We start from the raw sequence: 27942 nt of genomic DNA on the forward strand, positions 1-27942 counted from the left end.
GACTGTTTCTTGGATAAAGGTCTCATATCTCAAATATACATAGAGAACTTTGTCAAATTTATAAGAATGTGAGTCATTTCCCAGTTGGTAAGTGGTCAAGGGATGTGAACAGGCAGTTTTTTGAGTTCTGTCTAAAAGAAATCAAAGCTATATATGATTATATGAAAAAATACTCTAAATAATTATTGATTAGAGAAATGAAAATTAAAACAATTTTGAGATATCATCTCACATCTATCAGACGTGCCAAAACGATAGAAGGGGAAAATAAATGTTGGAGGGGATGTGGAAAAATTTGGACATTAATACACTGTTGGTGGAGCTGTGAACTGATCCAACTATTTTGGAGAGTAACTGTGAATGACTAAGCTATTCTGAGTATTATAAATACTCGAATCAACTACAAAGGTCCTATGAAGGAAGATGCTATCCACCTCCAGAGAAAGAACTGGTAAATAGAAGTATACATAATATGGTTGTGTTCATATAGTTCCTGGGTTTGTCTTGGTATACGCCTAAGTATTTTATATTGTCTGCTGTTATTTTTAATGGAATTTCTCTTTCTGTCTCTTCCTGCTGGACTTTGTTGGTAATATGTAGAAATGCTAGTGATTTATGTGGTTTTATTTTATATCCTACAACTTTGCTAAAGTTGTTAATTATTTCAACTAGTTTTTTAGTTGATTTTCTAGGATTCTCTAAGTATATTTTCGTATCATTTGGAAAGAGTGAAAGTTTTATTTCCTCCTTGCCTATTCTAATTCTTTCAATTTCTTTTTCTTCTCCTATTGTTGTAGTTAGCATTTTTGGTACAGTATTGAATGACAGTGGTGATTATGGGCATCCTTGCTTCATCCCTGATCTTATTGGAAAGCTTCTAGCTTATTCTTATTACAGATAATGCTTGCTGACAGTTTTAGATAGACAACTACTTATTATGTTAAGGAAAGTTCCATTTATTCCTATGTTTTCCAATTTTTTTTGAACAGGAATGGGTGTTACGTTTTGTCAAAACCTTTTTCTGCATCTATTGAAATAATCATATGATTTTTGTTGTTTATGTGTATGTGTGTATATATGTGTGTGTGTGTGTGTATACACACACACACACACACACACACACACACACACACACACACACACATATATACACATATACACATATGTATGTAGTCAGTTATGCTAATAGTTTTTCTAATATTGAACCAGCCCTACATTTCTGGCATAAGTCCTGCCTGATCATAATTTGTGATCTTTGTGACATATTGCTATAGTCTCCTTGCTAATATTTTATTTAAAATTAATGTATCCATATTATTCAGGGAAGTGGGTCTGTAGCTTTCTTTTTCTGTTTTTACTTTTTCTGGTTTAGATATCAGAACCATATGTGTGTCATAAAAGGGCTAGGTTTCTTTTGCCTGGTTTTCCAAATAGTTTCTATTGGAAATAATTGTTCTTTACATGCTTGGTAGAATTCACTTGGGAATCCATCTGGCCCTGAGGAATTTTTCTTAGGGAGCTCATTTAGAGCTTTTTCAATTTCTTCTAAGATAGGGTTATTTAAGTATTCTATTTCCTTTAATCAGGGCAATTTACATTTTTCTAAATATTCATCATTTTGCTTATATCATCAGATTTATTGGCATATAATTGGACAAAATCATTCCCAATTATTGCTTTAATTTCATCTTCATTAGTGATATTTTCACCTCTTTAATTTCTGATACCCATAATTTGGTTTTCTTCTTTTTAATCAAGTTAACCAATGGTTTATCCATTTTATTTTTTTCATAAAACCACCTCCCAGTTTTATATTTTACTTTTGGTTTTACTTTTTATTTTCAATTTTATTAATCTCTCCTTTGATTTTTCAGGATTTCCAATTTGGTGTTTAATTGGAGATTTTAAATTTGTTCCTTTTCTAGTTTTTTTAATTGCATGCCCAGTTCATTGATCTGCTTTTTACCTATTTTATTGATGTAAGCATTTAGAGATATAAATTTTCCCATAAGTATTGGTTTGTCTGTATCCCACAAATTTTGATGTTGTCTCGTTGTCATTCTCTTTAATGAAATTATTTATTGTTTCTATGATTTGTTCTCTGACCTATGCATTCTTTAGGATTAGATTATTTGTTTCCAATTAATTTTTAATCTGTGCTTTCATAGCCCTTTATTGAATATGATTTTTATTGCATAATGGTGTAAAAAGGATACATTTAATATTTATACTTTTCTTCATTTGTTTGTGAGGTTTTTATACCCTGATTAATACATGGTCAGTTTTTGTGAAGGTGCCATGTACAGCTGAGGAAAAGGGATACTCCTTTCTATTTCCATTCAGTTTTCTCCAGAGGTCTGTTATCTCCAACTTTTAAAAAATTCTATTAATCTCCTTAACTTCTTTTTTATTTATTTTATAATTAGATTTATCTAGTTCTGAGAAGGGAAAGTTGAGGTCCTCCACTAGTATAATTTTACTGTCTATTTCCTCCTATAACTCATTTAACTTTTCCTTTAAGAATTTGGATGTGATGCCATTTGGTGCATATATGTTTAATATTGATATTGCTTCATTGTCTATGGTACCTTTTAGCAAAATATAGTTTCCCTGAATATCTCTTTTCATTATGTCTATTTTTGTTTTTACTTGTTCTGAGATTGTGTTTGCTACCTCTGCCTTTTTTATATCAGCTGAAGCGTAACAGATTCTGCTCCAGCCTCTTATTTTTACTCTGTGTGTGTCTATGTGTTTCAAATGTGTTTCTTGTAAACAACATATTTTTGGATTCTAGTTTCTAATCCATTCTGCCATTTTGTGTCAAACCTGGAAGGTATTTCTCAGGCAATGAGGGATAGAACATATTCACAGAAAAATATATACATGATAATTTGAGGAAAGAGAACACTAACAACTAGGAGAGTAATATTCTTGCCTTTATAAGCAGCTGTTTGACAGTTAGTCTTGTCATTTAGTAACTTTCTGATAATTTTATCTAGTAGTATTAGAGATGTTTTATTTATTTAAATAAAGTCAGCTTTATTTAGTTAAATTCAATAAGAATTTAAAAAAATATTTACTATGTTCAGGGTGCTGTGTTGGATGCTAGGGCTACAAAGACTAAAATAAAAAAGATAGCCCCTTCCCCCAAGGAGTTTTATAGTCATTTTCTATTTTATAGATTTTTCTAAAAATTAATTTTATGTATGTTTTTTGATGCAACATATTCATCCTAGGAAATACAAAAACTTTCCCACAAATTACATTCTCTAAAATGGTTTAACAAAATTCCCTAAAAGAGCAATTGCATCTGGTAGTAGATGTCACTTTTCACTTTTGTTGTTATTTTGTTTTATTTGTTATCAGAAGGGAGAGATCTGTGTTTCACATATTTTAAACCAAGTCTGTCTAAAGATTTCTAAAAATTAGATGTATAAAAAGGCAAAATGAACTTTAAAAAGTAGAATGTAAGCATAGCTATACGATAATTTAATGAAACTATAGATCATTGAAATGTTAATATGGATTTAGGTCTGTGTTCCATAACATTCTTTGGGAGAATAGCTCTAGTGGAGTAAGAAGTAAATAAGGAATTAAATAGAAGCAATTGAAAATAGTTATTGGATTGACTGCAAATGTTTTAAACATAAAATTTTTTTGCAGATTTACGGGGCAAAGTAGAATTATCCAAAGGAAATAATTAATAAACAGATACAGTATTCTTTTTCCTTGCTTTGACAAAAATAAAATAGATTGTTTTGAGGAAAGAACAGATTTTGAGTTTATAGTCCTATCATCTTTTTTTGTTAATGTTACATCTCTAAGTAAGGTAAACATATTGCTATGTTTGAGAATGCTTTTAACCTCTATTTTGACATTTATGCAGTCATGAACCATAAAAGAGACAGCTACTTGCAAGTCATTGAAATGTTCTCTTTAATTTCCTTAGTTTTTGTTCCTCAAAATTGCTCTCTTAAACTCCATTTCTAACTTGCAGATGATTTGGAGGGGTAAAAACCCTTTCCTACTTTTCCACTGATCTGACCTCGACTTGAACCTCTATTTCTAGATGTGAACAAATAGTTTGATCATTGCCTAATAATCTTGCTCCATAGCTGCTAGAAAATGTTACATATCTGTTTCTAAGTATTTCATTACCACATTGTTTTGCATAGAGCTTCATAATGCTTCATGTGAAGTAATAGTATAATTAGTTACAGTCTTAGGCAATATAGTAATTACTGATTAAAATATAATTATAGCATTATAAAACACAGTTACAGAGACTATATTACTGTATTGAAGCTTGGCTAGAGTTTTATAGGAAGAAGAAAGCAATTAGCACAGTACGTTGCAGACATTTAGTCAATAGCCTCCTTTCTTCTCTACATCTCAAAGCTCTTTGATGCTATTCCCGGTCTCTTCCCCTTTATTCTAATCTCTGATGAAGTGGTGATCTTTCTTGCCAAAGCCCTCTACTCTACATAGTACCCTTGATCCTATTCTCTCCTTTTTTCTCTGATGGATTACTTTTGTTATCAAATACTCTCTTCCTAACCTTTTATCTTTCCCTTTCTACTGGTTTCTTCCCTGCTGCTTACAAACATGTCTAGGTCTCCCTTATCCTTAAAAAACCTTCATTTAACCATACCTTCCCCTCAAGCTAATATCCTAAATCTCTCTTCCCCTCCCAGGCCAAAATCCCTGAAAAAGCTGTCAGTTTTTATTTCTTTTACTGCTTCTCCTACTGCCTTCACTTCTCTTTTTGCTCCTCAACACTTTACAGTTTGGCTTCTGACCTGACCACTTGATTAAATCTGCTTCCTCCAAAGTTACCAATGATTTTTTAATTGTCAAATCTTGTGGTCTTTCAATCTACATCCTTCTTGACATCTCTGTAGCATTTGACACTGTTGACCACTCTGCCCTCCTAGATATTCTTTCCTCTCTGGATTTTTGTGATGCTTTTCTCTCTCAGTTCTCTTTCTACATGTCTGACCATTCATTCTCATTCTTTTTTTTTTTTGCTGGATCATGATCCATATTCTTTTTAAAAGTGTATGACTAGGTTATGAAAAACTTGCAATGTAAAACATTATCTTAGATCTTGGAGATAATAGGGAATGACTAGAATTTATTGAATAGTAAGGTAATATGGTCAGACCTACACTTGCAAAAAATCACTTTGGCATTGGCTAAAGGATAAATTGGAGTGGGGGAAGAGGAGACAGGGAGAGTAGATAGAGAATTAGTACAGCATTGCAGGGAAGAAATGATCAGGGCCTAAACTGGAGTGGTAGTTGTGTGAAGGGAAAGAGGAGGTGTTGTGAAGGTGGAAATGACAGGTTGTCAACAGATTAGATAATTGATTAGTTGGGGAGTGAGAGAGGTCATTAGTTTTTATATAGCTTTAAGCCATCAACTGAAAGTTTTAGGTTACAACACATTGTTACAAGTAAACCCTTAATGGTAAACGTGTGACATTGAAAACTTGTAAGAGGTGTTGAAAAAGTACATTCTGCATTTTGGCACGAGTTGACCAGAAACAGCTTCTATTTATCATTATTCAAAATCCAAGCATTCCTGATTTAGGTAACTAAATGTCTTTATCTGGCAGAGACCACTCATAACCTACAGTGTGTCTTTCTAATCCAAGTTGAGAGAACATTTGTAGGAATTTTGAACAAGGAAAATTACTCCTTATCTTTATCTGTTCTCCACCACTCAGGGGAGGAGTCCTTCTTGTATCTGATCTGGAGAGGGGAACAAGACTGTTTCAGAATTGATCATTGAAGAAAGACTGATGTTTTCCAAAGGCTTCAGACTAGGATGATTTTAAAATGCTTTCTTAATTTTTCTAAAAGAGAGCAAGGAGATTTTTTGGCTTCCACAAAGAGAATTAGAATAAAGTACCGAGTTTGGAGCTCTTTAAGCCTTGAAGCAGGTAGGTAGTGCAGTAGATAGAGTGTTGGGGTTGAAGTCAGGAAAACTTAACTTCATGAGTTCAAATATGACCTCAGACAGTTACTAGCTATGTGACCCTGGACAAGTCACTTAACCTTATTTCCCTTAGTTCCTCATCTGTAAAATGAGCTGGAGAAGGAAATAGCAAACCACTGCAGTATCTCTGCCAAGAAAACCCCAAATGGGGTCATGAAGAGTTGGACACCACTGAAAAATGACATAACAACAAGCCTTGAAGAAATGCTAATATTCTGAGTAGCCAGTGGTTGAGGTGAAACCTTAGAGTTAGTGTAACACTGATGAGTATAGGTATCACTGTGGAGGCCTCTCTGGGCCAGTCAGTACTTAGTACTTTCTGCTTCCTTCTTCCTGCTGGATTGGGGCTGAACTGAATCCTTCCCATGCCTTTCCTGTTTCTTCTTTGATAGGTGGTTTAGAATGTTATCTTTTCTCTGCTCACCACTTTCTACTCCCTGTCCTCCTTTTCTCAGAAAATTTACCAGTGACACCCTGTAACAACCATTAAGCTTGCTTTTTAGCCAGAAGCTATGTAGTAGCTGATTAGGTCCATAAGGTTCTTTCTTTCCCTCCAACCCCATTCTGTTTTATTGAATTTATATCAGACAAAAAGTAATATCACAATAGTTCAGAGACCCCAATTAGTAAAATTCCTAATATTAAATTAGATTTGGCTCTCTTCACTAATTTAAATTTTTGCTTATCTTTAGCTAACCCCTGGTTTCTTTATAAATGAGGCAAAAATCAGGATACAGGAAATGTTTAGGTAAAAGAAATGAATAGACTATATTACAGTTTTTGTTACTGGATAGATAGAGAGGGAAAGTTGGGGAAAGAGTAGACCTTTATGTGGAATTTCCTCAGTCCTTAAAGAGAACTGAGTTATCTGTTTAAAAACTTTCAAAAGATTTTAGCACAAGTCTTATGGTGCAAGGTATGTGAAGGGGGCTGATGGCTCTCTTAAATATCTTTCTCTTCCTTGTGTAGGTCAGCCCAACCTTTCACTTTCTTGCTTTCTCTTTTTGCGTGTTGCATCTGTGCCACCAATTCTTTCTGGTTCAGCTTGTTAAGTTCTGGTGAGACTGGGGATACTGTCATTCACTGTTGTAACTGTTCGGCTCTTGAAGTCCTTACTCCTTTCAGTTGGTATCCTGTGTGTGTGTTTGTGTATGTCTCTTTCAGAACTCCTGGGCGTGACTCAAGTCCACCTTTTAGCACAAATATTGAAATGGTCCTAGGGTTGAGAAGGGAATGTTTGTCCCTCTGAACTCTAAACTCCAGGATGCCAGTCAGCTTTCAAATCCCTGAAGATTAGTGGACTAATTCTTTGGTAATGGTACAACTGCTGGCAATCAGAATTCTGCTAGTGTAAGACACTATCAGGTATATTTTCGAAATTATGGCTATTAGAAAAAAACTTTGCAAATTTATAAATTAACTTTACATTTTGTGTTTAATCAACTTTACAGCAAAAAAAACCTTATACATATATAGATATCAGTGACAGCTTATCATTAACACTATAATTTCTCCCTTTCCTTATGATTATGTTCAGATTTTTTACAGTGTGTGTATATATGTAAGTATACATATATGTGTATGTGTGCATATGTACATATATATAATATAGTACTCTTAGCTCTACTTTTCTCACTTTGCATTATTTCATTTAAACTTTCCTGTATTTCTCTATATTCATTACATTTTTGATTCTTTATGGTAGTCAGACCAGAATCTGTTTAGCTATTCATTAACCTAGGTTTCCTGATTCCCCTTGCTATTTGCACTGTATCGCATGATGTTGATGAAAATAAAGAGGACTGTTAAACAAATCTTATCTAATATTGAATATTTAACAGTTAATATCTTAAACTCTTCTTAAAGAGTTTTAAATAAATAAATTAAATAAATAACTTAAATAAATAAAGATATTCTTAAATATCTTAAAGCTTCCTGAAAGGAGGGTTTATTTTATTAACAGTGACTATATATTTTTTATGAAATTCTTCAAATAAAAGTTGGCTATCTCACTTTCTTATAGGTATCCTCATGGGAGCAGTTATAAAAATCATAGAATCTCAGAAGCTGGCAAATTGGAAGGTAATGTTTATAATTATTTTTTATGTAGTTTGAGTCACTGTCTTGCCCTTAGTTATTTTGTTTTTAAAGGTAATACTGGTTGTATTCTGGTGATTATTATTCTTTTACTACTATATTCTGCTAGTCAAAATATTTATAATATTCTGTTGATTTTGGTTACATGCCCTTAAGCTTCATTTTTATATTGATATCTTCGGATCTGAGCAGCTAAAAATTGTAGTTCCAGTGCTGCCTCAAGTAAATGAATATTAGATGAGTAACACTAGGTTTAAAAACCTCTTTAACATGGACTTATTCAAAATGTTGAGGAATAAGTACCTTATGAATATTCAACCATCAACTTCTTATATACCTCTAAGTTCATAGGATCATAGCTTAGGGATGCCAAAGTTCTACTTTTTCATACACATATGTGCATTCCTATATACTTATTCATTCACCAAATATTTATAAGTACATGGGATGTTTATGACATTGTGCTAGGAATTAGGGGAGAGAAATAAGACATGCTCTATGCTTTCAAGGAGCTTCACAATCCAGGAGAAAGTATATACACACAATCTTGTTATATAGCAGTATTTGAAAATGATCTAGATTTTTTCATTTGTTTGTTTTTCACTAGACCTATGATTTCATCCACATGGGGAGTAAGCTCTACACATTAAAACTAGTGTTCTGAATCTGAGAGTCTTAGAGAGCTTAGTTTTATGGCCTACATTATAGGAATGGCTAGGGTTATAGTGCATTTAGGAAGGATTGGCAAGAATATATTTATCTAGAGTCTTGCAGTCTAATCCAAAGGGCTTTAAACTGAAAAGAAAGGAGAAGTGCCCACATCTATTTATTCACCAAGTTGGAGCACATAGGGAGTTAGAAGAAGAGAGTAGGGTTGAGTTACATCTATCATGTACCTCTCTGTGCCTGGCCCTGCGGACACAAATGCAAAGACTGAAGCAGACTTTACTGTGAAGGAGTTTACATTTTTAACAGATAGCAGTGAGGGCGCATATTAACAATAGACAAATCTCCAAGAAAGAAGGTCTATATGACATCATATCTAAATACAAATCACAAAATACAGTCAACAATCAAGGTGAATTAGAGACCTCATTGCAAGGAGACAAATTTACCTATTAGGATAGAATCCATTGTATGTTAAGAAGATATACTCATATGAAAAAATCTAGGAACTGGGGTTGGGATGCATAGTGAAGAAAAACAGAGGTAGAAATTGGAAAGGATGTTATCATCAGAGTATACTACAGTCTACTTGGACAGAAAGATGAGAAATATGGATAAACCAATCATATGCCTGGCACAGAGGCATGATATGGGAAATGATGAGGAGACTTCAATTTATATGGAAATTGGTTGGCATTTTTTTTCTCTGCCAAAAGCATAGCATGTAATAATTTCTTGCCTCACTTTCATGATAATTTCATCCTTCAAAAACAGGAAGAATCAATGGAGGGAGCTGCTATTCTAGACCTAATTCTGACCAAAAAGAAGGAACTGGTTCCTGGGGTGAAATAATGGGAACCTTGTGGGGAAGTAACTACTCCTTCTTAGAACTTACGATAGAGAGAAAAGGAAAGCCAAATCTAGTCTGACATATAACCTGTGTATTTTGGAAGAGTAGTTTTCAGAAGATTCAAAGAAAGAAAATGTAGAATACAGTGGACTAAAAATTAATTCTACAGGATAAGGCATCTCAGGAGGGATATGAAACTCAAGAATGAAATTCTAGATTCAAAGAGGAATAATTCTGATGAGGAAAAGGGGAAAATCTATAAAGAGGCTTAAATGGATGCATAGGAAACTTACTGAACAATTTAGATTTTTAAAGATTTGAAGGTGATGGCAAGTAGTTGTTCAGTCATTTAAGTTGTGTCCAGCTCTTTGTGACCCCTTTTGGGGTTTTCTTGGCAAAGATCCTGGTGTGGTTTGCCATTTCCTTCTCCAGCTTATTTTACAGATGAAGAAATTGAGACAAACAGGGTTAAGTGACTTGCCCAGGGTCACACAGCTAGTAAATGTCTGAGGCACTATTTGAACTCAAGTTTTCCTGACTTCAGACCCAGCATTGTCTCCCTAGCTGCTACCTAGCTGCTCTCAGAGGGCAAGTAACAAAGTACATGTAGTAGTGTGTCCCAATACCATAAGAATAGAATTAGAAGCAATCCATCTTCCATAGAGCTGCCAAAATTCCTGAAGCCCATGTCTTATTATTTCACTCACCTCAGTATATTCTGGTGGCTCTTTATTGCCTCAAGGACCAAATAGAAACTTCTCTGTTTGACATTTAAAGCTCTTTACAGCTTGTTGCCAACCTGCCTTTACCAACTTATCATATATTACTCCCCTTCACATACAACATTTCATTTTCTTTCTTTATGCTTTTGCACAAGAAGTCTCCCAATCTGGAATGTATTCGCTCCTCTACTCTGACTCCTAGAATCCCCTAGCTTCCCTCAAAACTTATCTCAAGTGCTACTTCCCAAATCCTTTTTTTTTCCTGATCCTCCAAGTGCTAATTCTTTCCTTTGAAATTACCTTGTATTTATTTTATAATAGTAACAATGGCTAATATTTACGTAGCATTTTAAGGTTTGCAAAGTGGATGTGTGTGCACATGTGGATATGTATGCACATGTGCTGAAGCATGTGTATGTGTGTGTGTGTGTGTGTGTGTGTGTGTGTGTGTGTATGTTATATAATGAGGTGAGCCTAAGGAGGAAAGTTAAGGACAACAAAAAGGGTCTTTTGAGCAATATAATGTAAGAGGCTGACCAAAGAAAGGATAGGATCACTTTTTCATGCGTAACCAATGATTGATAAATTATAATTGTTTAGTTCTTAATTTTGCATCTGTTTTCTCAACAAGGACAATGATCTTTGGAGTTAAAAAGATAGAACAAAATTGGGCAATAGAAATTGATACCCAAGATAATTAAGGAGATAGTAGGAAAGTAAAGTACCTAACAGTCCTTGATGAGTTCAAGTTAGTAACCTAGACTACTTGTGTCTCAGGCTACAGAAAGAATTGACAGTGATTGCTGAACCATTCTCTATGAGCTTTGAAAAATTGAAAAAAAAATGTGTTTGCTCCTTATTTCTCACTTGACTGCGCTATTTGGGACTTCTCAGACTGACTTCTCCACCAGGGCACCACATTGGGTACCTTTTCAGCTTTTTGTGTTTTGTTTTCCCCCATTGGATTGGTTAGCTGAATATGTCTGAGACCTTATAATTTCTAAAACTACTGAACCTACTTCTCCTAACCTCTCCCCACTCCGTTTTTGGAAGGCTGGGGTAGCCCTGTGCTTATTCTGCAGGCAACCTTGTGATTAAGAACCTGCCTCCTAAATCTGATTGAACTCTGAACCAGATCAGCCTTGTGGTATAAGATGGAGGAAAGGGAGTTAGCTCTCTTGGAGCGTGAAACCCTGAGGAGAAAAATACAGAGGAAGGAGAAGCCTAGATAGGATTGGACCGATGACTTATGAAGTTCCTTCCGGTCCTAGATCTGTGTTTGAGTCTGTGATTCTTTTTTTTTTTTTCTTGCTAGGCAATGGGATTAAGTGACTTGCCCAGGGTCACACAGCTAGTAAGTGTGATTCTTAATACCATGTTGATTATAGCTATATAGTGCTGTACAGGACGAAATGGGCAACCAGAAGTAACTTAACCTGGCAGCAGTGTCATAAATAATCACTATCACACCTTGAAAGTAATACATCTTGTCCAATCTTGGTGCTCTAAGAGAACAGAAAACAGACAGCAAGGCCTGGGAAGTGGGTCCAACAGTGCTAGGTCTTCAGAACAGAAAGACTTGGTGGTAAGAAGTAATGTTTAAGCAAGGGCATTTAGGGTTAGCAAAAAAAAAAAATCAGTAGTGTGATTGATAAAGACAAATAAAGGCTGAGGGAGGAGGAGCAATGAGTACAAATTGATTGATTTATTGATACTTTGTGAGTTCCTCCCAGAACTTCCAGGTAAGGAAGGGCTCAGACAAGCTATCCTTCATTCTCTGGACTTTGCTACCATGACCTCACACAAATATGTTTCCCCCACCCCTTTCTAGCATCCTTTTATGTGTTGTCTTCACTCATTAGAAAGTAAACTTCTTGAAGGCAGGAACTATCTTTTTGCTTGTGTTTGTATCCACAGCACTTAGCACGATGTCTGGCACATAGTAGGCATTTACTAAATGTTGATTCATCAATTCATTAAAAGAAAGAGTCACTTCATCAGACAAATATATCATACTGTGTCAAAATCTCTTGAGGATGATTAAGGTAATGCAATGGATTCTTCAAGGCCCCCTGAAACAAAAAGAGAGTAATTCTAAGAACTTCCAGAATGGTTCAGAAGAGAAATTATAAATTAGTGAAAATATCCAAGAAATAGACACATATCAGTACTCTTAAGGAAAAAAATTAGCAAAATGAAACAGAAAATACAGAATATAGAACTGAGAACAAAAGATAAGAGACAATTTACTGAGTTGTAGATTCTCTGAAAAGTGGTTTGCCGAATTATAGTGCAAAACTACAGGAGGAAAAATGATAAACAAAACCCACAAAAATCAGATTAGAAAGATCCATGAAAATTTCACCCCTCAGCTATTTTTTTATTTAAAGATAAGATGTGAAAGGTTGATTTTAGGGTATTCTCTTTCAGGAAAACATGAAACAAAAAACCTAAAGAACATACTTCAAGAAATTTTATAGAAGAACTGCTTAGAAATACTAGAAACAGACAGCTATTCAAATTATGAGAAGCTACGAAACACCAACAGAAAGAAACTTCTAGTTTTACTTACCAAGAATTATCTTAGTCAAGTGTTGGGGCTGCAGTATCAGAGAACACATTTTGCAACATACAGAGAACAAAGGAAAATAAACCTTCATATTTCAAAGAGAGCTAATCAGAATAGCATAGAGTTACTCAACACTTAGACTGAATCAAAGGAATAATTGAAATGTAGTGTTCCAAAGAGCAAAGGAAATTATTTGGTAGACCAAATAACATATCCTGAAAAGCTTAACCTACAAATCATGGAAAATAAATGGCCATTCATTATAAAAGAATTCAAATCACTCCTTCAAAAGAAGCCATTGGTGAGCAGGATATTTAACATACAAACTAACCAAATAGTAGAAAAATAATTCCATATAGTAATAAAAGAAATTTTAAAAAATTGTGTACCTTCCTGATCACCTTTTCTTAGGTTATTCTCTCTTTGAGGGGACATCTAATGTAGGGGTTGGCAAACTGCTGCAATCTGTTTTTGAATGGCCCTGATCTAAGAATGTTATGTTGTTGTTTTTTTTACACTTTTAAATAAAGTTCTATCATATTTAAAAATGTAAAAACCAGCAGGTGTCTGCCAACCCCTGGACTAATATTTTTATTATTTCATTTGTGTCCACACTGCTTAGCATGATGCTATGCATAGAATAGGTAGTTAATGTTGGTTGAATTGGGGGGAAAAAGATTCTGGAAATAGGATAGGAACTTCATGCCTAGAAAACGACAAATATCCACATTTTTTAAAAAGGGAAGAGAGCAGATTCTACAAGCTAATATAAAACATATCATTTGTAAATATATAGAAAAAGAAGCACTTGCCCTTCCTCCTAGCTACCCTATTTCTGTCTGTGGTAACAGTTTCCTAAACATCTAGACTCAGAACCTTGGGCTATATTTGACTATTCTCCTTATTCATCTTCCTCCTTACTTTCCTCGTACAGTCAAGTTGTTAATCCTTTCAATTATCCCTACACAGTATCTCTTGCACCCATCCTCTTCTCTTCACATATGCCAACACCATCCTAGTTCAGGTTATTGTCACCTTTGGACTGTGCTATTTTAATAGTTTCATGTCTGGCCTTCCTGCTTCTATTTGTACAGCCTAATTGTTTTTTAGAGACAAGGTCTCCCCATCTTGCCTATACTTAAAGTACATTGACAGCTCATGGGTCCTAATCCTTCTGTTGATTATCATGAAATCTTGGATCTGCTCTGTGTCTCATCTGAGCCAGTTTGCCTTTCCTTAGGCAGCCTGGTAGCCCTCTACTCCCAAGAGTACCATTATGCCTACCATGGACATTTGCCCCTCTTTAATACTGTTCTTTATGTAGCTACTATAATAATCTTCCTAATAGATTTTACCATGTCATTTCTCTGCTAGAAGAACTTTTTGCCTGAAGTGAAGGATTAAGTCTGAACTTCTTAGCCTGACATTTAAGGCCTTAAACAACTATATACTATTTTTCAAACCTTATTTTATATTAATACCTCATGATGCACTAGGTGACTGTGGTCTAGCTAAATACTCTTTACTTTGTGAACTACTGGCTATTGTCTGAATTTGACATGCTGTCTTCCTGTCTCCATGCATTCAAGCGGTCTAATCTCCATATCTACAATGTGCTTGCAGCTCATCTCTACTTTTCAGAATCCTTCCCTCTTTTAAAGGCTCAGCTTATATGCCATCTTCTGCAAAAAATTCTGTGTTTTTTTCCTTCTCAAATTTTCTTAGAGCACTCCTTTGTTTCTGACATACCTTGTTGTCTTGTAATAGCTTTATCTCTGTACGTGTAGTTATCCTCATAGTGCAGAGTTTCTAGATAACTTTGAAACTACTAAAATACATTTTGAAAAAAGTTTGATAACTTTATTTCAATATAATTGGTTTCCATTGTAATTCTGTGTACTTTATATTATGCATTTAAAAACATTCTGAGCCTATATCAGATTGCAAGCAGTCCTGGGGAAAGAGGAGGAAAGGGAGGGGGAGAAAATTTAAAACTCAAAAGCTTATGAAAGTGAATGTGGAAAACTAAAAATAAATTAATTATCATAAATAAATAAAATGAAAAAAACCCAGCATTCTGAGAAGAGATCCATAGGCTTCACTAGACTGTCAAAGCAATCCACCACAGAAAAAAAGATTAAGAACCTGTGGCATAGTAGAATGTAAATGCACAAATCCAACAGGAAGAGATAGAAAGAGAAATTCCGTTTAAAATAACTCCAGGTAGTAAAAAGCACTTGGGTGTCATCTACCTGCCAAGACACACACAGAAACTGTATGAACACAATTACAAAACACTGTTCACACAAATAAAGACAAGTCTAAATATTTGGAGAGATATTAATTGCCCATGAGTAGGCTGAGCCAATATAATAAAAATAATAATACTACCTAAATTTCTTCACCTGTTCAGTACCATACCAATCAAACTACCAAAAATTACTTTATAGAGCTAGAAAAAATAATAACAGAGTTCATCTGGAGTAACAAAAGATCAAGAATATCAAAGGAATCAGTGAAAAAAAGTGAGAAGGAAGGGGTCCTAGCAATACTAGATTTCAGACTATAATATAAAACTGTGGCCATCTAAACAATTTGGTACTGGGTAAGAAACAGAGGTTGATCAATGGAACAGATTAGGTGTATATAATATGTAGAATGAGCACGGGAACTTAGTGTTTAATAAATCCAGAGATGCGGCTACTGGGGCAAGAACTCACTATTCCACAACAACTTTTGGGAAAACTGGAAAAAAGTCTAGCAGAAACTAGCTATAGAATAATATCTTGCATTACATACAAAGATAAGCTCCAAAAGAGTATGACTTCAACGTAAAGGGTAATGTAATAAGCAAATTAGTGGAGCATAGAAGAAATTACTTGTCAGCTCTATGAATAGGGGAAGAGGTCATGACCAACCAAGAGACAGAGATTTGTAAGAGGTGAAAATAATGGTTTTGATTACGTAAAATTAAAAAGTTTTTGCACAAACAAAACCAGTGTATCTAAAATTAGAAGAAAAACAGAAAACCAGAGGAAGAAGTCTTTGCAGCATGTTTTTTTGCTGCAAGTTTCATTCCTAAGATATATAGAGAACTGAGTCAAATTTACAAGAATAGGAGCCATTCCGCAATTGATAAATGGTCAAAGAATGTGAATAAGCAATTTTTAAAGGAAGAAATCTAAGGTGTTAATAGCCAGATGTGGAAAGATGCTCTAAATCGCTAATAATTAGAGAAATGCAAATTAAAACAATTCTGAGATACCACCTCATATCTGTCAGATTGGCTAAGGTAACAAAAAATGAAAATGACATGCTGGAGGACCTAGGGGAAGACAGGTACACTAATATACTATTGGTAGAGCTGGGAACTAATTAGTTAATTCAAACTTTCTGGAAAGCAGTTTGGAAGTATTCCCAGAAAGCTATTAAGTTGTACATACCCTTTCACCCAGTGATACCACTACTAGGTCTGTACCATAAAGAGTTCAAAGAGAGAAGAAACAAAACAAAACAAAAATATTTATGGCAGCTTTTTTTGTGGTGGCAAAGAATTGGAACACTGAGGAGATGCTTATCAGTTGGGGAATGGCTGAAAAAGTCGTGGTATATGAGTGATACAATACTATGGTGCTATAAGAAATAATGAAAGCGATAGTTTCAGAAAAACTTAGCAAGACTTGTATGAACTGATACAAAGTGAGGTGAGCAGAATCAGTAAAACAATTTATATAATAACAGCAGTATTGTAAAGATAATCAAGTGTGAAAGACTTAGTAAGTCTGACCAGCACAGTGATCAACCGTAATTCCAAAGGACTTATGATGAAACATGTTAGCCACTTCCAGATAGAGAATGATGGATTCAGTATGCAGATCAAAGCATATTTTCTTGTCTTTTTAAATTTCCTTTTTAAAAAAAAAATTGGAAATAGCTGATTCTTGCCTTCTCAATAGGTGAAGGAGGAGGGAAAGATTTTGTAACTGAAAATAAAATTGAATTAAAAAAAAAGACAATAAAATTTACTTTAAAAAGATTGTAAATTACCTTGAAGGTGGGAACTATGCTTTTTTTTTTATGTCTTTGCATCCCCAGCCCCTAGCACAGTATCAGGCACATTTTTTATCAGACTCTTGATTTCATTGATGTCAGAAGCTCCAAATGGGGAGCTTTCTCCACCAGTACAGATTAATCCCTGTTCTGAAACTTTAAGGCTTAGAAAGTTGTCCCCCAAGGGAAATGGGGGTGGGATGATAAGTGATTTATGCTGGGTCACATGGCCAGGGTATGTCCCAAGGTTGAGACTGTGCCTTGTCTTCTGCTGCACAGAGCAATCACTTAATACATGTTTGTTGCATTGAATTACCCTGGAACATTGAGCTCAAGGAAGTTTGTTCGTTGGAGAATTTTGAAAGTACTTTGGAAAACTGTTTTTGCTTCTTTTTGGTAGACCTTCATTGAGGGGCCTGATTTTCAAAGTATTTGAGAACTTTGTTTACTATATCAGGGACCATAGGCTGGAAAAATGAACGAATTCACTTGATTTTACAGATTTTTCTGATAAAAATATAGCCCAGATTTGTAAGTGATTTCCCAAGGTCACGCAGGTCCTGTCAGTGTCAGAGCTGGAAAGTGAAGCCATGTCTTTTGACTCTAAGCCTAGCTTGTCTTCTGGTGTACTCTGTTATAAATTCCCTCCCCACCTCCTGCTGCATATTTCTAATTTTATTTATTTTTAATTTTTATTGGCATCTTTTGTTTTTACATCTTTCCTTTTCTTCTTCTTCCCAGTATTTCATCTCTTTTAACAGAGATTTAAAAAGAAAAAAAACAGTTCAGCAAAACTAATATACACGTCTGATAGTATAGACAGTGTTCATCACCCATAGCCCTCTACCACTTGGGTGTATGCAGGGACATTTTCCCACTCCTTCTTTGAAGCCAAGCTTGGTTTCAGCATTCATTTTTGTTGTTGTTGTTGTTGTTGTAGTTGTTTCTTGAGGATTTTTTTGTTCTTTTCATTTATATTGTAGTTGCATATATGGTTTTTCTGGTTCTCTTTATTTTATTCTAAAGTTCACATAAGTCTTCTCATGCTTCTTTGAATTTTCACCTTCATTTTTTATAGCCCAGTAATATTCCAGTGCGTCCATGTACCACAATTTGTTTAACCCTGTTTGATGGGGATCTGCATTATTTTCAGTTCTTTGCTACCACAAAAAGTGTTGTTATGTATATTTTTGTGTATATAGGACCTTTCTTTCTCTCACTTATTCAGGTATATTCCTAACCACTCGGGCCTGTCCGATGACTGGTGGCAAAGAGTGGAGATGCTTTAGTTACTTTTTTAGTACATTTCGAAATAGCTTTCCAGAATGATTGGACTAATTCGAAGTTCCGTTGCGTGTCTCTTTCCACAGATGTGCCATAGTTGAATGTTTTCATATGTTGTCACATTTACCCATTTGTTGGATGTGTGAGATAGAACCTCAGAGTTTTGATTTACATTTTTCTTACTATTTGGAGCAGTCTTTCATTTGGTTGTTAATGGTTTGCAGTTCTTTTGAGAACCATTTGTGTATATCCTTTGACAGCTTATCCATTGGGGAATGGCTCTTAGTCTTATGTTTTTGTATTAATTCCCAATACGTCTTTGTTATAGGTGTGGCTCTAAAGCTAGAGAGGGTGTTACCTCTTAGTTCAGGTTCAATGTTTAGAGAAAAAGAGGCTCTCACTAGGCACTGAACATTTACAAATGAAAAGATTTATTACTTTGTCCTAATTGGGCAAAGGTATGCAACAAGGATACAGTGGCTTTTAGTTTCCCCAGATGTGCCATGTATCTGGCCAGGTAATCATTAGGATATAAAAACTTTTGTGGTCTGGCTTGGGCTTTTTATTGACCCTAAGTTGTGTCAGAGAAGCAGGGACAATCCAGTTTCATGGGGGCGGGGGTTGGGGGGAGGGCAGGAGTGGAGAGGGAGAAGGCAAGGAAGAAGCTTCTTTAGGGAATCTGGGGCTGAAGGAAGTTGTGTAGGGGTTGCATGTAAGGAGGGAACTGTGTCAGGGCAAGGGAAGCTGCATCAGGAAACTGTTATCCTACCACAGTCTTGGATATTAGACCCAGTGCAAATATTTTTTTTTCTTAATTGACCCTTTCTTTCTTATCTAGCTGCATTACTTTTGTCTATCTTTTGTAAGGTCAACTTGGATATTATGGGGAATGAGAATGAGTTGTTAAAGGTGAATCCTAGGTTTCAAGGTTGGGTAACTGAGGGGAGGGTGTCCTTGACAGTAATAGAAAAGTAAGGAAGAGTGGAGAATTTAGGGAGAAAGATCATGAGCTGAGTTTAAGATGTCTTGCAGGATAACCAGTTTGGGACGTCCAATAGGTAGTTAGAGATATAAGACTAGAGATCAGGAGAGAGGTTAGAGGTGGCTTAATAGATCTGAGAATCATCTGCATAGAGATGATAATTGAGTCCAAGGGAGCTGAATAGATCATTAAGTGAAATTGTGTAGAGGGAGAAGAGAAGAGAATCCAGGTCAGAGCCTTGGGGAAGGGGGACAGGGACCCACAGTTATCAACCTGAAACTGATTAAGGAGTCAGCAAAGGAGACTGAGTAGTCAGGTTGGAGAACCCAGAGAGAGTAGCGTCATGACAATTTAGAAGAGAATATCAAGGAGGAGAGGGTGATTAACAGTTTCAGAGACTGTAGAGAATGGAAAATGATGAGGATTGAGAAAGGCCATTAGATTTGGCAATTAAAAGATGATTGGTAACTTTGGAGAGGACTATTTGAATTAAATGATGTCAAAAGTCAGCCTACAGAGTGTTAAAATGGAGGCATCAATTGTAGATGGTATAGAAGGTTAGGATAAATGGATGGTTTTTTGAGAGGAAGACATGAGTATGTTTGTAGAAGTAGGGAAGCAGCCAGTAGACAGAGAGAGATTGAAGATGAGTGGAAGTGGGAATGATAGAAGAGGCAATTTGCTATAGAAGATGGGATGGAATGAGATTACTTGTGCTTGCAGAGGGGTTTATCTGGGCAAGTAGAAGGGCCCCCTCTTTATGTGAGATGAGAAAAAGAGGAGATAATAGTGGAAAGCACCAGAGTGATGTTGACAGGGTGTGGACCCTGGAAACCCCCCTCTCCCTTTCCTTGAACTTTTTCACCTGGCCAAGTCTCTGGCTGTAATCCTTTCAGTTGGCCTTTCATTGTGGCCTACACCCAACCTCCAATTCTTTTACCTCTAACCTAGCCCAGCCCTTCCTTCATTGTCTGGGTGGCCCCAGGTCACTTCCAACTCTTAATTTCTTCTAGACTCCAGCACCTCCCAGTCACCCCAGCCTACTGTACACTCCCATCCAGATCTTCCCATAGTCTTTCTATATATGTGTCCATCTTGCTCCCATTAAATTTTTCAGATTCCTTAAAAGTCTGGTTGATAGTGTGGGTTTTTAGAATCATGCCCACTTTGACCGATGTTCTAATAAACCTTGTGTTTGGCTGAAAGACTTGGGTCAAATTCATTTGAGGCAGGACCAGAGTTGCTATTTTGGGGTCCCAGTGTTGAGGTTTAGGGGTGCTGGCACTCCAAAATCACAACACATGGGTCCTGTCTGAAAGAATTCGACCCAAGCCTTCTTTTAGTCAAAGACAAGATTTATTAGAATATCAGTCACATTGGGCAGACTCTTAAGGAGTCTGTACTTTAGTTAGCTATTGGCTAGATGATAAGAATCTGAGCACCTTAATGGAGACAAGATGGATTTTATATACAGAAAGACTGTGGGAGAAATCTAGGAGTGGCCAAGTAGTGGGGGGTGGGGGGTGGTTTGTGGTGGGGGGGATGACAACTGTGAAGCAATAGAGTGCCAGAGACCTGGACCAAGTGGCCAAGGAAGAAGCCTAGCTAGGATTAAGGGTGGGAAGTGGCCAGGGGCCAAAGGATAACAGAGATTGAGTGTAGCCACAATAAAAGGCCAGTTGATGGGATTATAGCTGCAGGCAAACTTGAGAGATTTGGCCATGTGGGAAAGTCCAAGGTTTTTCCATTTTGGGGTCTAGATCCCATCTTCATCACCAGCACCCCTGAATCTCAGCAAGGTGACATGAGGAAGAGGAAGTTCTTAGTGAATGGGCTTAATTTTTTCAGTTTAATATGAAGCAAGGTTCTCCTGGGGGAAGAGGAAGAAGAGCCATGGGAAATTTGAGGAGTAATCAAAAGGTTTGGAAAAGCCTCTGTGGTGAGTTGGATAGTGACTCAGTTAGGGTGGTGTAAAAGGGCCCAGTTGAGATTATATAAATTTTTAGCGGACTCGGTATGGTTTCAAGATTTTCTCCTGCTCCATTCAGCAGCACATGTTTAAGAGTGAAAACAAAAAAATTCCTTTTAAGATAAAATTGGCAAATGGGGTAAGGGACTCAAGGGAAGAGAACAGTATAGAGTTGAACTGTCCAGAGGTCAGGATGAAGAAGAAAGGAGGGTATAGCCAATGCAGAGGAGAGGGTGTGGGAAAGAACTCAGAGATGGAGGGATTGGAGGTCATGGTAACTAAGTTTTATTCTACGTTTTTATTGTACCATAAAGTATCATTAAAAACATTTTAAGTCTTATTTTTATTGCTATTTTTTCTTATCTTTGTGTGGGACAGCGACTCTAAATCAATTAAACTCAGAGACTTCTCAAGGTGGAAGCAAAGGTTACTTTTTATTACAATCTTGCAAGAAGGGGCATCTGCTACTTTGGTAGGCTCCCAGTAGGAGAGAAGGGAGGCACAGAAAGCAAAATGAGATTATATACCCTAATGCAAAAACCTTCACCCACCACTATCCCTTACTCCCATTAGCTGGGGAGGTGGGCTTTCATTCTTGGCGGGAAAATTCAAAGACAAAGCACAAGGAACAGGGTATAGCCAATCCAAACATACATGTCCTTATTTAGTAAACCTAATGCTGATGTAGCAGTAGTGTGATGATCAGGAGGGGGTTTAGGGCCAGATTCCCATGAGTTAGATAATTCCTAGGAAACTGAAATCCACTGCAATCTCCCCTCCCCAACCCCTTTCCCCCTCATCCCAGAGACAAGAGAAGGCAGGAAGCTTTTTCAAAGGCAAGCAATTCAGATTGGGGGTGGGCTTATTCTTTCTGTTATGTGCTTTAAAAAAAACAGGGTCTGAGAGGGGGAGGATTTTGAAAGCAATAATCAAGAACTATTAACAAGAACTATTGACCTTTGAGGAGGCTTCACTTCTGAGAGTTCATCTCTCACATCTTCATTTTTCAATATCACTTTCTCCTTTTCTCCCTGATGGGGATGGGATCTCAACCCTTAAAAGGAAAAGACCATGTCTTTGGGATCTGGACCCAAAAAAAAGAAAATGCCTGAGGCTGTAATTCACTCAACTGTTCTTTCATTATGGCTTAACTCAATCTTTCAGTTCTGTTACCTCCTGGCCACTTCCCACACTTAATCCTATCTAGACTCCATTCTCCCTTGGCCCTGTGGACCAGGTCCCTGGCCTTGGGTCCACCTCAGTTTACTGGCCACTCCCATCCAGATCCTCCTTAGACCTCTCCTCCAGTCACCCCAAACTACTTGGCCACTCCCAGATTCCTTCCATAGTCTTTCTGTATATAGGATCCATCCTGGCCCCCATTTAGGGACTGAGACTTCCTCATGCCCACTCCTCCTTATGAATGTCACAAATGTTCAGATTCCTTAAGAGTATGACCAATATGGCAGATGTTCTAATAAGCCTTGTCTTTGGCTGAAAGAAGGCTTAGGTCGAATTCATTTAGGCAGGACTCATGTGTTGTGATTTTGGGGTCCTAGAACCCCTAAACCTCAACACTTCCCAGAGAGGCATCTCTTATTGAAGATTTTTAAAAAGAAAAAGAAATAGTAGTAGTTTTTCAGTTGTGTCTGAGTCTTCATGATTCCATTTGGGGTTTTCTTGGCAAAGATAATGGTTTGTCATTTCCTTCTCAAGCTCATTTTACAGATAAGGAAACTGAGGAAAATGAGTCTTCCTGACTGCAGGCCCAGCACCATCCACTGTTCAACCTAGCCACCTAAATCGGCAGTTAAGAGGAACAGTTATCATATAACTCATGTTGGGCAGTCTGTGTAATATTCCACACCCATAGTTCCCCACTTCTGCAAAGAAGAGAGGGAAATGCATTTTTTCAGCTCTTCTCTTGGTCCTTAAAATTAAATAGCATTCACCCACAGTTTTTATTCTCTCTATTTATGTTATATATATTGATTTCCTTCTTCTGTTAACTTCACTCTTCAGTTCATATGTCTTCTCCTACTTTTATAAACTCTTCATATTCCTTTTCCTATGTTGCAGTAATATCTGTTTTACATTACATACCATAATTTGTTTAGCCCCAGTTAAAGGGCACCTACTTTGCTTCTAGTTCTTTGATCTCACAAGAAGTGTGTTTGTTTATTAAAATATGAAAAATATAATACAGTTTTTGGGCTTCCAAATGTGTAAACCCATTATTTCTTTTTCCAGTCTTAGTACCAAACGTAATCTTAAAATGTGTTTTAAATTATTTTGTCTTTCTTCTTAAAGTGTCATTGTAAGATGAGAGGCAAATTCTAATATTTTTCACTGCTATACATTTTATTTCCTAAGTATAATTCCAGTGATAACAATTTGTTGATTTCAATTAAAAAAGAATGATTTTGGCATCTCATATATAAATTATTGTTCGTGTTCATTTTTCTTTTCTTTATTTATTTGTAATTTTTTTTTCAATTTTAAACTTAATTACAAAATGAGAAAAGAAAAAAAACTGCCGTATATACAGCAGACCATAAGAGAGGATTCAATATAAAACAATAAGTTTCCATTTCAAGAAAACCTATGTAATAAATAAATACTACACATTGTTTTCAAAGCTGTCTAGCTTTGCTTTCTTGTTGGTTTTCTGCTGTGCATTTGTTACTTTATTTTTTTCTCCTCTATCCCCCCCATCACCCTAAATAAAGCTAAAATTAAGTGTAGAGATGTGTGTGTGTGTGTGTGTGTATACGCGCACATATATCTATAAACATTACTTATATACACATGTATGTAAGATTGTACTATGCTTATTTCCTCCTGTGTCTCTGAAGGTAGTTGGCATTTTCCCAAGTCCAAGTTGAATGGGATGTCCCAGTGAAGACTTCTCAGTGTAACTAAAGTTTGGGATAAGACTATCCTAAATCTGATAATAAGTTCAGGAGGTAGGATAGGGTTAAGTATAGATTTCTGCAAGTTCCTTTTTTTAGTGCCATATCAGTAGCTAAAGTTTGAAACCTCCCCTCGCACTTAGCTGTTTCATTTGTAAATTATCTTTCTGTCATGGTGGCCTGGCTCCACAGTACAACATATATCAGTAGTTAAAGTCTATTTAGTTGTTACATTTGTAAGCTATGTTTTTGTCATGGTGACCTGGCTAACGTCTAGCTTGACTGCACATTTTTAATTGCTTCTTTGACATTATCTCAGCAAACAGAAATATAGAGATGTATACTATTTCCTTTGTTCTGTGGTAGAGTTTTGTGTAATGGACAGTTGGTGGGAGGGGGATTTGCCCATTAGGGCTATTTAACCTGGCTTTTTGCTTCTGTGTCTTTGTCTCCCTTCATCAGATCATACTGGTGGAGGGACACTCAAATCTCGACATTTGAAATGATAATAATAAATTAACTTTCTGTTTCTCCTTGGATACCTCTGTGTTTTGTTTTTTAATTTGAGTGGCATCCCACACAAAGTCTTTCGATGTTTTTCTAAATCCACCAACTAGCTTCTCATTTCCTATACCACAACAATATTCCATCCCATTCACATCCTGAAAGACTGTCTAGGTATTTTAAATGGTCTAAAACAATATTGAATAATATTGCTGACATATAGTGTAGTTTCTCTATTTTTCACTTTTGATTAAATCTCTTTTAACTTCTTTGTCTGAGATCGTGATTATTAATCCTGCTTTTTTACATACTAAATTCTGCTCCTGCCCTTTACTTTGTCTTTTGTGTGTATCTCTCATTTTTATGTTTCCTGAAAGAAACATGTTGTTGAGTTAAAATCTGTTTCTGCTACCCGTTTCTGTTTTATGGGTAAATTTGTCCCATTCATATTCATACTCTAAGCTACCGTTACTTGTGTATTTTCCTCCTTCATATTTTTCCTCACTATCCTTCTCACCCTATTTACGCTATCCCTCCTCACTCCTCTGCTTTATTTCTACCCACTACTTTGCCTTCCTATTCTTTAACCTACCTATTCCTCTAAGAGTCCTTCCCTTATCCTCTCCCTGCCCCTTGCCCTCTTATTTCTTTCTGAATTTAGAAGACTTTTATACCCTTGTAGATATATGTGTCATTCCCTCTTTAACCAATTTCCAATGGGAGGTTTCATCACTACCCACCCTCCCCCCACTAGCTTCTTCTCTATCAATTGTTCCCTTTTATGCCTTATTTGTATGTGATAATTACTTCTTTTTATCTTTTCTTATACAGTCTTATTTTTTTTAGAATCACCCCATCATACTCAGCTCAGCCCACACCTTTCTTTCAAACTACCCCAGCTCTTTTGCTCTATGGAATATAGTATTTCAAGACCTGTGGTCCTTCAACATAGTAGCTGCTAGATCTTATGTAATCCTTATTGTAGCTCCATGACATTTAAACTGTTTTTTTCTTATTGCTTTCATTATTTTCTCCTTAACCTGAGAGCTTTGAAAGTTGGCTGTGATATTCTTGTAATCTTTCCTCCTGAGGTCTCTTTCAGGTGGTGACTGATGGATTTTTTCTATTTCTATTTTGTCTTCTTGTTTTCTAAAACTTCAGGGCAATTTTCCTTGATAATTTCTTATAATATTGTATCAAGGTTTTTTTTTTAATCATAATTTTCAGGTAGTTTGACTATTCTTATATTATTTCTCTTTGATGTATTCTCCAGATCAATTGTTTTTCTGATGAGATGTTTCACTTTCTCTTCAATTTTTTCATTCTTTTGATTTTATGATTTCTTAGAATGTCATTAACTTCTCCTTATCAATTCTAGTTTTGTTTTGTTTTGTTTTGTTTTTTGGTGAGGCAATTGGGGTTAAGTGACTTACCCATGGTCACACAGCTAGTAGGTGTCAAGTGTCTGAAGTTGGTTTGAACTCAGGTCCTCCTGACTCCAAGGCCAGAGCACTATTCACTGTGCCACCTAGCTGCTCCTCAATTCTAGTTTTCAAGGAATTATTTTCTTCCTTAAGTTTTTGATTCTCTATTTCTAGTTGGTTGACTTTCTTTTCATAATTTTCTTGATTTTCTTGGATTTTCTTATTTTTTTTCTAATTTTTCTTCAATCTTTCTTATTTAATTTTTGAAGTCCTTTTAAAGTTCTTCCAAGAGCTCTTTTTGCTTGGGACCATTTGATGTTTCTCATTCACTCGGTCCAAACCCTTACAGGTTGAGTTTCTCCTAAGGTCATCTCAGATTGTCTTAAGAAGACAACTGCTTTACCCCCATGTTTATTTCTGCTGCTCTGAGGCAGTGTTCTGTCTTTTTTTGTGGAGGAAATTTGGAGAGCTGAAAGTTTTCTGACCTACCCCACCATATTCCCAGAATCCTCTCCAATGTCTGCTTAGATTCTAAAGTATATTTTTTTGTTTATAGGAAGAAGAAATGTTTCGTCCAAATATGTTCTTTCTTCTCTTGCTTCCTCCTATCATATTTGAATCAGGATATTCATTACACAAGGTAAGATACAGTAAGAATATTTTCCATCATGATGTAATCCTTATGTTTAGGAAGGCAACTTATTTAAAAGTTATATTGATTTAAGAGCGTTGTCCTCACATAAACTTCTTTTCTCTTTTTAGTGTTTTACATAGGACAGGTTGTGCTAACTATTTAGACTTCTGAATAAAAGCAAAAACTGTTTTGCTGACAGTGTTCTGATTTCAAACTTGATGGGTTTGGTAAGGTTGCCAAGGAAGTGGGTTCTAAACAAGATACAGGAAGTTTCATGGCTAAACAAAAATCCCCAGACCTTATAAATCATAATTAATACCAGGCCGTTTTCAAAATGAAACAAAAGAGAAATGAGTTGAAGAATATCGTCTTTTAAAACTCTGGAAAGGAATTGTAAGTAGACTATTATGGAACATGGAAATATGTGCATGACTTTTATTTTAATTTTGAAAATTGGTGTTTTCAGTCAGCGGGTATTTATTAAGTGCCTATTATGTGCCAGTCACTGCACTAAACTATGGGAATACAAAGAAAAGCAGAAAATAATATCTGCCCTCAGGGAGCTCCCATTCTAATTGGAGACACAACATTTAAACAACTATGTACATACTAGATACATAGAGATAATTTCAGAAGGAAGCTATTTGCATTAAGAGGATCTGGGAAAGGCTTCTAGCAGAAGGTAGCATTTTTTCAAGATGTGAAGGAAGCCAGGGAAGCTGAGGAAGAGCATCTTAGGCCTGAGGGGACAGCCTGGGGAAATGTAGAGTCAGGAAATAAAGATTGTCTTTTGAAAGGAATAGCAAGGAAGCCAGTGCTATTGCATTGTAGAGTACATAGAGGACAGTAAAGTATAAGGTTTAATTTTGAAATAGATTATTTAACTTTGTATAGAGAGAACAAAGTAGCTTAGATGGAATTTTAGGGGAAAATTTAAATTTCCTAGAAAAGTTTTTCAAGCACATAGAGCAGTACTAGATTATTAACATGATTCAGAGGAATGTCAGTTCAAAAATTCTTCCTCTTTCCAGGTTTGTTTCCTTCTCCATAAAACAAAGACATTGTACTAGATACTCCTAGATCCTTCTGGTGACATTTTGTGATTCTTTGGTACTTTTCTTGTCTGTATATGGGTTTTAATTTTGAATCATTCATGTAATTTTGAGTTTGGGGTTCAGATCTAAATGAGATTATCATTCATTGGTACAGTCTCTGCTAGTTTCTTTAAATATTTTGAAAATAACGAAGTGCTCTACTAACATGAGTTGTCTAAGAGGTG

The 27942-nt window shown here is 35.9% G+C and overlaps 1 protein-coding gene across 4 annotated transcripts in view; it reads left to right on the forward strand.

Moving 5' to 3' along the window:
- Positions 1 to 27942, forward strand: part of SLC9A8 (solute carrier family 9 member A8) — a 121830-nt gene that overhangs the window by 12618 nt on the left and 81270 nt on the right. For all 4 annotated transcript variants that reach the window (XR_013484685.1, XR_013484684.1, XR_013484686.1 and 1 more), the window contains exons 4-5: positions 8024 to 8082; positions 26586 to 26669. Coding sequence is in view for 1 of the 4 variants with exons in the window: in XM_078149871.1 (XP_078005997.1) it covers positions 8024 to 8082; positions 26586 to 26669 (143 nt within the window). In the remaining 3 variants the exon portion in view is untranslated. The remainder of the gene's footprint in view (positions 1 to 8023; positions 8083 to 26585; positions 26670 to 27942) is intronic.

This window comes from Phascolarctos cinereus, unplaced genomic scaffold, assembly GCF_003287225.1.
Source record: "Phascolarctos cinereus isolate Bilbo 61053 unplaced genomic scaffold, phaCin_HiC Scaffold_2;HRSCAF=192, whole genome shotgun sequence".
Classification (NCBI taxonomy): Eukaryota; Metazoa; Chordata; class Mammalia; order Diprotodontia; family Phascolarctidae; genus Phascolarctos; species Phascolarctos cinereus.